This window comes from Centropristis striata, chromosome 7, assembly GCF_030273125.1.
Source record: "Centropristis striata isolate RG_2023a ecotype Rhode Island chromosome 7, C.striata_1.0, whole genome shotgun sequence".
Taxonomy (NCBI): domain Eukaryota; kingdom Metazoa; phylum Chordata; class Actinopteri; order Perciformes; family Serranidae; genus Centropristis; species Centropristis striata.
Window position 1 is genome coordinate 7,000,128 of NC_081523.1, and position 15,438 is coordinate 7,015,565.

General features: G+C 37.2%; 1 protein-coding gene across 1 annotated transcript in view; it reads left to right on the plus strand.

Moving 5' to 3' along the window:
• The window catches only part of nos1 (nitric oxide synthase 1 (neuronal)), a 67,932-nt gene that overhangs the window by 12,929 nt on the left and 39,565 nt on the right, over nucleotides 1–15,438 (plus strand). The window contains exons 4-7 of the mRNA XM_059336785.1: nucleotides 4,581–4,718; nucleotides 12,250–12,395; nucleotides 14,220–14,382; nucleotides 15,179–15,270. Of these exons, the coding sequence (XP_059192768.1) occupies nucleotides 4,581–4,718; nucleotides 12,250–12,395; nucleotides 14,220–14,382; nucleotides 15,179–15,270 (539 nt within the window). The remainder of the gene's footprint in view (nucleotides 1–4,580; nucleotides 4,719–12,249; nucleotides 12,396–14,219; nucleotides 14,383–15,178; nucleotides 15,271–15,438) is intronic.

The following is a 15,438-nucleotide window of genomic DNA, read 5'->3' on the forward strand; positions in this document are numbered from 1 at the left end:
ACTGATTAACCCTCTGAAGTCCATCTATTTATTGAAAATACATGTTTATTTACAGTAATAACTTTATTGATATATCATATGTAGACAAGCTGATAAAACTAGTTAAAAGTGCAATCATAGGAGCTTTCACAGTGTGCCATTTATGTTTCTAGACCATTTTTAAAATGTGAATTTTCTTTCAACAATGAAAACTATTACTATTTTTAATTTACATGCAAATAGACTGTTTTGTTGTTGTATTATTTATTATTTTTCTTCTGTTCCATAGACACTTGTGTCTTTTGGTTGTATTTTTGGTTCCTTGCAGCTTCATACTTTGTTAATTAAAATAAAATGAAAAATCTGATAGCCAAGTTTGTGTAGAGAAAAAGGAGCCATGCATGTGATGTAAGGACAAACAGAGACAGAAATTAATGCATAGGAAGTTGATAAATTTGAACAAAAATCTCCTGGACTTCAGAGGTTTAAGGTAGTTATTAAACCATAAATGTACATGACTAAATCATAGGAGCTATCAGTCTCACTATCTTCTGTCTCTTTTCCCATCAACCCCCCGTCTTGCACTCATAATCTCCATTTCCCATCAGAAGTTTTAATTGATGGGTGAAGTTTTACTGCACAACTGCATTTACCAGAAAGACTTTGGTCATTACGCCCCGTTATGAAATTATCCTCATCAGATTATCTTCAATTATCTCCAGTCCCAGCTCCGTGGATGCTCCCTTCTGTCCCTCACATCCACACCTTGTTCTTGACATTGAGTCCTGATTCATGATGGGATTGATGCTGTAAGTGTATGGGTGAGCCAGCAACCTCCCCCAGCAATATGGACCGCAAATGTGTCGTTAAAATATGCAGGAATTAGAGATAAAGAGACGAAGAGTGATTATCTTTTTGATGTTGTCCCTCTGTTTGTCACGGTCATAGACCTTTCTGCAGAATATCTTTCAGCCATTGTTGTGACTGCAACAGTTGCCATTTCACTTATTGTTCAAAAAATAAATTGGCTATTTATTTCAGACAGCGGTAGACGGAGGCAGACTCATTTGTAGCAGGTGACCAGTGATTGTAGACTGAAGTGACAACTGTTGTGAATGGGTTAATAATGTTTCTAGCTTACTTTGTTAGTCATCTGACTCCTTACAGCATGGGTCTCAAACTCGCGGCCCGCGGGCCAGTTGCGGCCCTCGTGACGATATTTTGTGGCCCCCACCTTGATATGAAAGTTTAATGTGAGTTTTATATGAATGGCACTTTACCGTGTTGTGTGTAGAAGGTCCCTTTATTGCGCAAGCTGGAGCTTTGTTTCACTTATTTCTATGACAACGTTAACAAAAAGAAAGGCAGCTGCTACCGGACCGTTTATTATCTGCCGTGTTGTTGTTACCGGAAGAAGTGGAAATGTTATGTAATGTAATTTTATGTCTCCCTTTGGTAATTTTTTGTCTTTTTTGGTAATTTGTGTCTTCTTTTTTTGGTAATTTTATGTCCTTTTTTGTCATTTTGTGTCTTTTTTAAGTAATTTAGTTTTTTATTGACATTTTGTGTCTTTTTTTTGTCATTTTGTGTCTTTTTTGGTCATCTTTTTGTCTTTTTTGGTCATTTTGTGTCTTTTTTAGTAATTTTGTGTCTTTTTTTTGGTCATTCTGAATTTTCATTCTGAATAATACTTTTTTAGGCGAAAAAGTGTTAAAGTTTGGCATGACATGGGGCCTAAAAAATGACATTTTCCCCATGGACTTACATTATAAAAGAGACATCTGTAAATCAGCATGCATTGTTTTTTAAGGTGCATCAACTCAACAGGACAAACACTTAAGTAGCCCTTATTATAGCCAGAGGTATTTACTTTCCTCTGTCAATGCAAATGAGCCCAAGACCAAGCAGTTGGTGGGCGGGGCTAAAGGAAGCACTAATGTGCTTGCTTGATGGGCACCACTGAGCAATTTTCATTGGAATGAACAGGGCAATGCAGCCAAGCTGTATCCAGTTGTCCCCTTCACAATACCATGATGCAATATTTGGCTTTTTTACAAATGTGAAGATGACATTGTCTAGAGATGTCAGAGATAGTGTATAACGATGGTGATTAGTAAGTCTCTGAAATGTTAAATTACTGCTGATTATTGATTAAACCACTCTGGGTCTATTATTAGTGACTGATGGAGTGAGTTTGGACACAGCCCTTGACAGACCTGCTGCGCTGGTGAAGCTATTATTGGACACTCTGTGTTTGGGTGAGGGGTTTAGGAAAAGGTCAACTGGACAATTGAATTATCACGACACATAATTCTGTCCCTTTATCTCTTGGATCCAAATCTGTCTTGCCCCAAACCGTTTACTTTGTGAGTGAAAGAAAGCAGTAACTCTGACATTTAAAAAATTACACTATTTACGTATAAATAAGAGGGGGAAAAAATGAACTGACATTTACAAGTTGTTCATAAAAATACAGGCTCCACTGAAACCTGCATATGGCATTAATCGAAAAAAAAAGTTTCCTTTTTAAATGTAAATGCCAGAGCTGTAGCTTCCGGTCAGTGAGTTAGTCTAACATCCATACTGCTCTGCTTTTTCTGTCAACAAGCTTTAACTCTCTGCATGTGATTCTCTTCGCCTGTTTGACTGAGAGCTCTTTACGGTCCAATGATCTTTCTTCCTGTCCACAACCTCAGTGATAATGTGTCATATCTGAGACGCTCAGTGGGGGTTACTGCTGTTGGAGCACGAACACACAGGGACTAAGCTCTTTACTCTCAGTGTGTGCAAAAATCAAATTCAATTCAATCCACCTCATTCCTCTCTCCCGTTTCGAGAGGATGCAAAATGACAATGAGACTCAACTGGCGTGACTCCTTTGGCATTCATCTCCCCGGCGAGCTTGATGATTGTGCCACTGTTGTTCAGAAGATGCTCCACTGTGCGATTAACAATGCCGTGGGAGAAAGTGAAAGAGCTTCCAAGGTGTTGGATTGATTACTCTGATCTTTGGCAATCAGTCGGTGCCTTTCTCCAGGAACGCTTACAGTAAGCTTTTGGGGTTAAATTGCAGGCATTCATAAGTCAATAGCTACAATATTGGAAAACCCAGTGAGCCAGGAGTTAGCTTGCCATCAACCTGCTGTTCAATGTTGATTGCCTTTATCCTGGAGTGGGAAATAAAACAGAAATGGAGAGGGGAGACAATGTGTTCAGTTTTTGTGCATATGTCTGTGCTGGAGAGACTTAAGCACAATCACAAACTTATTGTCCTCAAGAGGAAATAGCTGGTTGTCAACAGCAAAAGAATCCAAATAAAAGTCCTGCAAAAGTTCCTTCTGATCTTAAACTTGCCAATCAATGACCGTTTGTGGTGCTCAAATCCACTTCCTCGCAATGAAAGGCTGCGATTCTTTCTATCTCATCACAACCAACTGGTAACACTTTACAATAACCATCTAAGTGATGTTTATAGCTGGTTTATAAACCAATTATTAACCATTTACAAAGTGCTATACATATTTAATCTTTAAATGTTTTCAACCAATTTCTTAAAGGTATATTAATCATTTCAAAATCATTAACATACTTAATATGGTGTTAAACATGTTATAATGAGTGCAACTAAAACTATTAATAAACTATTAATTACAATTGAATTGTTGTTAATGGTAAAGTAACTATAAACTTACATTAATATACCATCTAGTTGTCATTTATATAGTATCTAGTTAGTTAAACATTAATAAATTATGTATTTACCATTCTAAATGGCCTATATACAGTTTATAAATGATGATTAAACATTAACCCTTTGATGCACAACATATTGACCCCCCTTCTAATGCTCATTTCCCATGTTATTTCATGCTGGCTGTGTGTTTCTGTGCTCTATCTTTTGACATCAACTTATCTTATGATTGAATATTCCAAGTATTCTTTAAATATCTTGTTTTTGATAATAACAGATCATTATTTCCATTTTGTCTCTCATACTTTATGAAGAAAAAAGTATTTGTATTATTAAATAGCTAACTACTTGGCTAATTGCTTGCTAAGCTAACTACTTAGCCAAGAAGTTAACTAAGTAGTTAGCTTAGCAAGCTACTTAGCCAAGAAGTTAGCTAAGTAGTTAGCTTAGCAAGCTACTTAGCCAAGAAGTTAGCTAAGTAGTTAGCTTAGCAAGCTACTTAGCTAAAAAATGGATATGGGTCATTTTCCCCCATGTTGTGCTTTAGAAAATTAGTGATACAAAAAGGGATTTTGTTGAAAAATGAATAAAGGAAAACATAAAATTAGGATGTTTGATGATCAAAAACAAACTAATTGAGGAAAACCTGGAATACTGAATGACGAAAAAAATGTATTGCAAAGATATAGAACATAAAAACTCTTACATATCGGAGACCCATTTAGACCCATGTTGTGCATCAAAGGGTTAATAAACTATCTGTTTAGCATTTATAAATGATGGTTATTGTAAAGTGTTACCAAACAACTTATCCAGCTTGCACAAAAGGTTGTCCAAGAGGTCAAAACCTATTAGCACACAAAGTACAAAGGCGTTAAGTAATGATCCACGTGTCTGTCTGCTCTTTCAGCCCCCGGCCCAGGGCAGGACCTCACCCACCAAGTCTCTGCAGAACGGCAGCCCCTCCAAATGCCCCCGCTTCATCAAGATAAGGAACTGGGAGACCGGCACCGTCTACAGCGACACACTCCACCACAGCTCCGGCAAGGTAAGGCATATGGAAATCAGCTCAATTAATGCTTGGATGAAGCCATCTGCTGCAGCATTTACATTTGTCGCTGAAGATTTCATAAGCCGTCCTATAATAGCCAGGATTTCTATGCCGGTGGTGAATCTTATGAAGGCTGCGAGGTGCTATTGTCTCTTAATGCTCTGAAACGCTTCACTGAAAAAGGAAAAGCTGCTGGCAAGTGACCAGAAAAATAGAAACACCTGGATGATGCAATTGTTATGAAATGCAATATAACAGGTCTGCAAAAATAACTTTAAATTCTCTGAGGCTACTTTAGTTGTTTGCGTGTTTACCCCAGGGCTGCAAGTAACTTTCTTTCCTTCTTTATTGATTATTTAGCTGATATTTTCACACTCAAAGGAGAAAAATCAGAATTTTATTATCACAAAAATCTTAAAATTGCTTGTTTTGTTTAATGCTTAGAAGTCTAAGCATTCACATAACTTAACCCTTTGGAGTTTGGGGCTATTTTGCCTTTTCATTCTGCCTGTATGACCTGATTATTTTTTCATTTTGACTTACTGGATCAACATTTTGAACAATAAAAAAACACAAAAAAATTACAAAAAAACACGTTAAACACATAAAACATGAAAAACAAACCAAAAACACACACAAATTTACAAAAAACACACATAAAAAACACAAAGAAATGACAAAAAACAACCAAAAAAAACTGTAAACACAAAAGATTGCATTACAAATGCTAAATGCACAAAGCTAAATTAGAAAAATCTGAACCTGAAGATTTAGTTTACCATTACATAAACAAAGGCAATAAATCCTCACATTCATTTATAATTAGTCAATTTGTTCATAGATTATCCAAAATTGCTTATTAAAATTAGAATTTTGTGTAAAGTCAGAGGCATGAAAAGCTTTCATCGCTGATTATAGGTCAACAAACAAAGGTGACGGATATCAGATGATATCTGTGCCTTTTAATTGTGTCTTAAAGGCACTGATGAACATCAAATACAGTACACTGGTTGACTGGAAAAACATTTAGCCTGCAGACTTACCAACACATAATTTGCAAGTCAAGTAGATTGAAGAATAATAGCACAGCGTGGCGTGCCTTTTCTCTGTTTCTCACTCACTATTCATACATTAGAGAGCTCTTGCCTGAAATGTTGGTGATTCAGCTCGTTACTATCTAACTAGGAATTGCAAAAGAAGGGGCAGGGGGATCTGGGTTAAGCTTATGAAACAATTCGTCTTTTAGAGAAAAATAAAACAAATCAGGAAAGTTATAACAATTTATCAAGAAAGGAAAATGAATATTTGCACCAAATTTCATGTCAGTCCATCCTACTGTTATAGAGACAGTCCTCAGAATTAAAGACAACGGGTCCGTGTCATCCAGAATGACGCACATAAGCATTTTCTGATCGGATATGACAACAAAGTAAGACAATTTTGTAATCTAATGCCACAAACGTCAAAGCTTGGTTGAGTTTAGGCAAAAAAACACATTGGTTAAGGTTAGGCAAACATCATTATATGGTTTAAAATAACTTCTTGATAAAGGTTAGAAACTCCCTTTATAGGGCACTGAAACTGAACTTTTCAACCCGAAAGTGTTATTGGAGGATATTCCAAGACTTTTGTGACTTTTTTTTTCAAAAGGTTTAATTTTTATGCTGCAAATTAAGCTCAATTTAGTTGTTCTTATTATCATACTGATTGGTCAGGTCTCATGGAGAGGCATGAGGACCCCATTACGGATGTCCGCTGAAGTTACCAAATATGGTTCTTCGCCTGATAAAGGGTTATAGTCACAGCTTTGTTAAGGTTAGGGGACCCTCATAACAAACACTTATACCCCTTTTTGACGGAAAAAAACAGTTTCGGGGCTGGTTCGGAGCCGGTGAGAGTGCTGCTTCGCAGTTAGTTCAACTCGTGAACCAGCTCTGAACCCGTTTGCTTTTCCACAGGCTCTAGAGCCTTTTCATTGCGTCACTAGGGGTGTTTCCACTACAGCCCAATACCCGCAATGAGGCGGGTCTCACTCGCCGAAACGCTCCTAATTTGAATATGAGCCGTCCTGAGAGGTCTTTTGACCAGACTTTTTTTGCCCTGTCAAAGAGCAGGGCCTTTTTCTCCAGTGAAAAAGCCTGGTTGCTGAATGGGGAGAATGCGAAGCAGGATGTGATGTAGTATTCGACGCCACAACAACACGCACCATTTGTAAAAGCTGGCAAAGTAGCGAGTAGTCACAAGCAACAATAAACATAAGCCCCTTTCATCATGTGGGTCCGCAAATCCCCAATATATTGCTGGAGAGATCTGTGCCAGCTGCACAGTAGCACAGTGATATCTGTCCCAGTGGCCACTCTCCCCCCTAAAGGGAACACAGCTACTGTTAACGTCTGTAAGTCTCCGCCCATTCTCATTTTAATCACTATGGACGGCGAATACATTCTTATTAACACTGAACGTAAGATGTTAATGTTGTAAGCTAATGCTAGCCCGCTAACGCTAGCACGCTAACGTTAGCATATCAATCACATTGCAGTTAAACAAGTAAAATAAAATGAATGACATGCCTTTTAGTTTGTCTCTCTCAATGGCACCTAGTTGGTCTTGTTGGTCAGATTGCCCCTGACGTTAGCGGTTTCACGGGTTCAAGACCAGCAAAGAGTTGGTGCCGCTCTGGAACCAGTTTTCCAGGCCAGGAGCCGATTGTTTGGCGGCGGAAAACCAAAGAACCGGTACACAATTGGGCATTGATTGAAAAGCCCTATTAGAGTTAGAGTTAGGTTGGAGTTCAGGAACAATCGCGATCAAGAACCCAACGGTTGGTTGGAAACAGCAAGCAAACAGTCGTCTTCTGTTTCAACAGTTACAGATATTCACTCACAACCAAAGCAGCTACAAGGAGTTTTAACTGGTTATAAAACAGTCTGAGTGCTGATACCCCTGATTTAACTTTTGAGGACTACTATCAACAAGATTACTAATGTCTCGCTACTTGCTACAGCTGTTTTGAGCATTAACCCATTTAGGCCTAAAATGCCTGGAAAAATTGCCTGTAAAATCTCTGGGTGATTTTAAAATAACCCCATAAAACCTGAAGTTTTTCTGGAAATTCAACAGAAGTGTCAACGTCTACTAAATAATAGATTTTTCAGCCTCTGTAGCAGATAGAAATGAAATTCAGAAAGAGCTTATAGCTGTTATATCTGAACTCCCTCCGCTATAGTCGTCTTCCGCCATGATTTTAGTTTTGGAAAAGTCCCATGATGCATTGCGACACTCCTACATGTATTCTGATGCATTTCATTGGCCAAGAGACCGAAAATAGTTGGAAAAAACTACAAATACTACAAAACGACGTATCCGCTTTCCCGGCTTTAGTGGTAGAATAACGCAACAGCTCCCCCGGTTTTAATGGTAGAAATGCTTTCCCGCCTTAAATGGGTTAAGTCCTGTTTTTTTGTGCAAACGACTGATGATAACATTCTGCACCCTCATGTTGGATTCAAAGAGCTAACTAAGGCCATGTCCAAGAACTTTGTCTTAAGGCTACAACAATAAAAAAAAGTTTCAGTTTCATGCAAATTTGCTAAGAAAGGGATCTCATACATTTTCATCTTTGCTCATCTATCAACCTCCCCGTCCATCCATTTTTCTACCGTTTTATAATGCAGCCGATGCTTCTCCCTCTCGTTAGTAAGCCGCTCTACCAGGCACAAGGTGAACCCCGCTGTTTAAGCATTCACACCCCAAAACACAGCAGCCATTCGTAAACAGCAAAACAGCAGCCTAATTACTTCGGTGACTTATCGGACACGGGCTGTGCATCCCAATGAATGGCCTGTAATAGCATCTTCAGATTTATTATATATCACAGACGCTGCTGTATTCGAGGATGATCCGTCTTTTTCGAAAAGGACAGCTGGCTGGCATGAATGCCCAGAGCGGTATGATGAGCGGACGTGCTGGAGCACGAGTGATTCCTTTGTTTTATTTTTAACACTCCCAGCTCTACTCATCCATTTCCCCCTTTTACTCTGTCACCTCTCACTGCTCTGTTGTTTTCTTCTCTTATATGGTAACACTTTACAATAACCATCATTTATAAATGGTGAACAGATAGTTTATTAATGTTTAATCAGCATTTATAAACCGTATATAGACCATTTAGAATGGTAAATACATCATTTATTAATGTTTAACTAACTACATCATTCATAAATGACAAATAGATGGTATATTAATGTAAGTTTATAGTTACGGTAACACTTTACAATAACCAACTAAGTAATGTTTATAGATGGTTTATAAACCAATTATTAACCATTTACAAAGTGCTATACATATTTAATCTTTAAATGTTTTCAACCAATTTCTTAAAGGTAAATGAATCATTTCACAATCATTAACATACTTAATATGGTGTTAAAAATGTTAAAATGAGTGCAACTAAAACTATTGATAAACTATTAGTTATAATGTATTGGTTTGTTAATTGTAAAGTAACTATAAACCTACATTAATATACCATCTATTTATCATTTATGAATGATGTAGTTAGTTAAACATTAATAAATTATGCATTTACCATTCTAAATGGTCTATATACAGTTTATAAATGCTGATAAAACATTAATAAACTATCTGTTTACCATTTATAAATGATGGTTATTGTAAAGTGTTACCATAGTTACTTTACCATTAACAAACCATTGTAAATGGTTAATAATTGGTTTATAAACCATCTATAAATATTACTTAGTTGGTTATTGTAAAGTGTTACCAAATTTTCTTTGCTTCCTTTTTTCTTTACTTTGTGTCCTCATGAACAGTTTCACATATTCCTGCACAATTTTCCTCTGCGTTGACTTTCTCTGATGGCGTGTTTGTTGTCTTGTTCTGATCTTTTTCTGTTTTCGTTGAGCGAGGATTGGATTTGTTGGAAGGGACGCAGGGGGAAGTTTATTTTGGACAGACTGCCGGTCGGCGTCTGAGTGTTTGGACAGTGAAAGTGTGTGGTTCAGCGTAGAAAGCCAATTTTAGCAGCGCTGGGGTCAGTGTCAAATTTCCTCTTCGACAGCACGCCTGCGCCGTCGTTCCTGTCGTCCACTCTTGCTCACTCATTCGATCTCTCTCTAAGCTGGTGAAGGCATTTAGGCAAACCAAAGTGACAGCTGACTTCAACTCTAATCATATTAAACTGACCACACAAGGTTGCTCTGAGCAATGAGCAATTTTCTCTCTGCATCTGTCTGTTTTCTTGTTTTCTGTCTTTCCTCCGCGCTCTTTCTGTCTTCCTGTTCTCTGCTTAATAGATGGATACCAACCCATGACTCACTGACTTACTCATTCATTAACATGCGTGCCAGCCATGGGTGAGCGATACAATGAAAGAAATTGTAAAACATTTATGATCTCTTCTATGAATTGAGTTCAGAACTCAGAAAAAATGTCTTTTCTCTGTAGTGGAACATATCATATACAGTATAACTGGAATTTGAAACTGGATGTGATCTACCAGTGGTCTTTTGGCCTTAAAGTGCCTATTGAAATACATTTTTCATGCAAGTTGTCTTTTTCTCAGAAGTGGAACATAACATATATAACTGGAATTTGTAAATGGATTTGATCTACCAGTGGCCCTTTAGCCTTAAAGCACCTATTGAAATACATTTTTAATGCAAGTTGTCTTTTCTCTGTAGTGGAATATATCATATATAACTGGAATTTGAAATTGGATGTGATCTACCAGTAGCCTTTTGGCCTCACAGAACCCATTGAAATACATTTTTCATGCAAGTTGTCTTTTTCTCAGAAGTGGAACATAACATATATAACTGGAATTTGTAAATGGATGTGATCTACCAGTGGCACTTTGGCCTTAAAGCACCTATTGAAATACATTTTTCATGCAAGTTGTCTTTTTCTCTGTAGTGGAACATATCATATATAACTGGAATTTGTAACTGGATGTGATCTACCAGTAGCCTTTTGGCCTCACAGAACCCATTGAAATACATTTTTCATGCAATTTGTCTTTTTCTCTGTAGTGGAACATATCATATATAACTGGAATTTGTAACTGGATGTGATCTACCAGTGGCCTTTTGGCCTTAAAGCACCTATTGAAATACATTTTAATGCAAGTTTTCTTTTTCTCTGAAGTGGACCATATCATATATAACTGGAATTTGTAAATGGATGTGATCTACCAGTGGCACTTTGGCCTTAAAGCACCTATTGAAATACATTTTTCATGCAATTTGTCTTTTTCTCTCAAGTGGAACATATCATATATAACTTGAAATTGTAAATGGATGTGATCTACCAGTGGCCCTTTAGCCTTAAAGCACCTATTGAAATACATTTTAATGTAATTTGACTTTTCTCTGAAGTGGAACATATCATATATAACTGGAATTTATAACTGGATGTGATCTACCAGTGGCCTTTTGGTCTTAAAGCACCTATTGAAATACATTTTAATCCACGTTGTCTTTCTCTCTGAAGTGCAACATATCATATATAACTGGAATTTGAATCTAGATATGATCAACCAGTGGCCTTCTGGTCTTAAAGCACCTATTGAAATACATTTTAATGCAATTTGACTTTTTCTCTGAAGTGGGAATTCGAAGCTGGATGTGATCTACCAGTGGCCTTTTGGCCTTAAAGCACCTATTAAAATACATTTGTAATGCAAGTTGTCTTTTCTCTGAAGTGCAACATATCATATATAACTGGAATTTTAACTTGATGCGATCTACCAGTGGCACTTTGGCCTTAAAGCACCTATTGAAATACATTTTTATTGCAAGTTTATGTCATACTGACACCTCATTGTCTTATATCCTGGAAAAAGTTGTGCAAAAGACATAAACCCTAAAGCATCTTTAGCTCTTTAGCCTAAGATGAATATATTTTCCCACAGAATTGGCACCCAGAAAGTGTTAGAACCGTCTTCTGAAAGAGGTGTAATAATTTTGGCTCACACAAGAAATTTGCATTGGAAAACAGTTTGCTTTTCTGTTGAATTATTCCATCTGAATAAAGTGTAATTTAAGCATTTCTTAGGTCTGTTTCATATCAAGCAGAAAGCAAGACTGAGCCGGTTGATCTAAAATGAATAGAGAGGGAAGGTAATTTGATAGCTCTGCCTTTTGTAAATTAAGAGGATGCCATGCCTCTCTCATTTTGCTTTCAATCACAGCTCGGAGACGTTTTCATAAACTGTCTCTTGTGAGTAAACAGGAATCCTGAAGGTCACTGAAATACGTTGAAGGATTCTTTGTCCATTTAACACCTGTGTTTTGTGCACCGAGGGAGCTGACAAGCTTTTTTCTGTTAGTGTTAGTCTTTGCTTGAAAGTAAACGTTGTGAATATTTGCAGATACATTACCAGAGAGCTGTACAATACGCCAAGATCACCTGGCTCTTCAGCTGCATTTTGGCACTGAAGAAAAACCAACAAGTGAGAATTGATCCCCGAAAAAGCCTCCCTCATCTGTCACCGTATTTGTCTTTTCAGATGCCAATCTGCACTGAAAATGTGTGCCTCGGCTCTGTGATGACGCCCAACCAGCACGTCCGCAAACCAGACGAGGTCAGAACCAAAGACGAGCTTCTTCCACTGGCCACTGACTTCATAGACCAGTACTACACCTCCATCAGAAGGTGAGCACGGCCGGGGACATCTGCAGACTGGAGGGGAGAGATAAAGAACAACATGTGCAGGGATTATTGGGGTTATTTGCATTAAGATACAGTATTTGTCTTTTAATGCATTTAGGCATAAAAGGCCTGGAAAAATGCCTGGAAAACCTCTGGGCGATTTTAAAATAAGCCCCTAAAACCTGAAGTTTTTCTGGAAATTCAGCAGAAGTGTCAATGCTTCCTACTAAATAATAGATTTTTCAGCCTCTGTAGCAGATAGAAATCAAATTTGCTGTTATACCTGAGCTCCCTCCACTATAGTCGTCTTCCGCCATGATTTCAAAGTTCTGGAAAAGTCCCATGTTGCATTGCGACACTCCCACATGTATTTTGCATTTTGTGTCTTTTTTAGTCATTTTGTGTCTTTTTTTTTGTCATTTTGTGTCTGTTTTTGGTCATTTTGTGACTTTTTTTTCATAATTTTGTGTCTTTTTATGTCTTTTTTTGGTCAATTTGTGTCTTTTTTTTAGTCATTTTGTGTCTTTTTTTCGTCATTTTGTGTCTTTTTTTTAGTCATTTTGTGTCTGTTTTTGGTCATTATGTGTCTTTTTTTAAGTCATTTTGTGTCTTTTTTTAGTCGTTTTGTGTCTTTTTTTGGTCAATTTGTGTCTTTTTTTGGTAATTTTATGTCTTTTTTTGTCATTTTGTGTCTTTTTACACTCATGACTTCACTTGAGAGCCTTCTGACTTTAAAATACTTGATACCTTCCCCCATGCCCAAATATTGAATCACTCAATTTCCCATTAAATCCCAGCAAATTCAACACAATTTGGTGAAAAGCACTTAATGACTTGTTTAGAGACTTGTTTTGGACTTGGGTCTTGACTTGGGACTTGAGAAAAAGACTTGAGACTTACTCTTGACATGCAAAACATTCATTTGGTCCCACCTCTAGTAACTAATAACTAATGTCCCTTTAATGTCTGCTGTGAAAAAGGTCTGCAACTTTATTTCTGCCTCAAATCAGCATTTCTTGTTGTGGAAAACATGAACACTACAGGGCAAAAGTTTGGAAGCAAGATCAGATGTCCAAAAAAAAGATTATAGCCTCATTAGATATACTTTGCAACAAAATAAATATGATTATTATATAAAGAGTCACTTATTACAAGACATTTTGACTATAATTATCAGGTCCTTGGGTTTTTATTGCTTAGACTTTGTGTATCCTTCTTTCCTTTATGTATAAATCTGAACTCTTGTTTCTTTACTCAGCTGCTTCAATTGTAGCCATTTCTGTGGTAGTTTGTCAGAGATATGAACACAGTTGAGATTTATTGGGATTTTTGTATCCAAACTCTCAAAAGCCAAACAGCTAAAGTAAATAATGCAAACTGTGATTTGTTTTTTACTTTTGCACTTAAGCTGTGACTCTTCCAAATCTTCTCAACCCTAGAAAACGTATTTTCTTTTGTTAACATTTATTCAGCAATGGTCTGGTAAGATCAATGTATACCTAAAGGCAAACTAAAGTAAATAAAGTGAATAAAACAGAAAATGTAACTTGCTTCCCAATATATATAACCTGTATTGGCCTTGCTTCCAAACTTTTGTATTTACTTGTTTATTTTCCAGTTTTCTCTTTATTTTTGTGTTGTTTATTCTCATCACACTTGTCAAAGAGGGCTGCTTCCATCAATGTGTAAACAAAGCTTGTATGAGAGATAATTGAATAGATGGCAAAACAAAATGGGACTTACAAAAATGGCACATCAAGTACCTTTTTGGTAATCATGTAATCATGTTCTGACTCTGTTGTGTTTGTGGACCTGTCCTGCCTGCAGGAACGGCTCTAAGGGGCATGTGGACCGGTTGGAGGAGGTGACCAAGGAGATTGAAGCTTCAGGAACGTACCAACTGAAAGACACTGAACTGATTTATGGAGCCAAGCACGCCTGGAGGAATGCTGCCCGATGTGTCGGCAGGATCCAGTGGTCCAAACTGCAGGTAATAAACAGTCATACAGTCTGTCTGTGTGGATGGATCCTTCCAGTATTTGCACTTTTTGTATACAATTGAACCTCAGAAGTGCCTTAAACCTGCATTCTTTTAAACTGCCAGCAGGTGGTGGCTCAACTGGTGGCAAAAAGCTGATTGCATAGAAGTCTATGAGAATCTGACCCTACTTCTCACTTGATTTATTACCTCAGTAAACATTCTCATAATGAGTTTATGATCTCAAACATTCGTTTAAGTCTTCATCAATAGATCATGATCTTCATTTTGTAAATTATGGTCCCATTTAAAGTAAAATAAGCGAAAAAGACGACTGTGCTATGAAGACTATGACTATGCTTGAGGGCGTGGCTATCTTGTGATTGATGAGTCACTTCCATGTTTTTATCTTAGAGCCTTGACCCATTTAACAGTATATTTTCAGCTCATGAAAGTAAATTTTATGATTTTAGACACTAGACACTCAGTCAGCTGTTCATTTTTTGACCTTGCTAACCAGGCTATCTATCTGATAACTTAGCTCCACCCTCTTGTCCAAATATGGTCACTTATGTCCAAGATGGTGATGGCCCAAATGCCAAACTCAACCATGGTGCTGTAAAATCCTCTTCTCATACATAGTTTATGATAAAATCAAATATATTCTGGGACTTTTTCCTCAGTCACATACCAGCGAACACAAAAATATACAAACTATATTTATTTATTTATTTATTTATTTATTATCTTTATGCATCACTGTGCATAAACCTGCTTCTGAGTTTTCATTTTCATATTTGCTTTCCAGGTTTTTGATGCTCGAGACTGCACAACCGCTCATGGAATGTACAACTACATTTGTAACCACATCAAGTATGCTACCAACAAAGGCAACCTGAGGTAAAAAAAAAAAAAACATAAACAAACAAACACACACACACTGTTCAACTTTCCACCAAAGTCTTGTTTCCTTACACAGCAAAAGCGGGAGTGTTGATTCAACTCACAGAGTGTTAAATTTAACACTTTTTCTGAGTTTATATAGTTCTCACAGATTCTGAGTTAAAA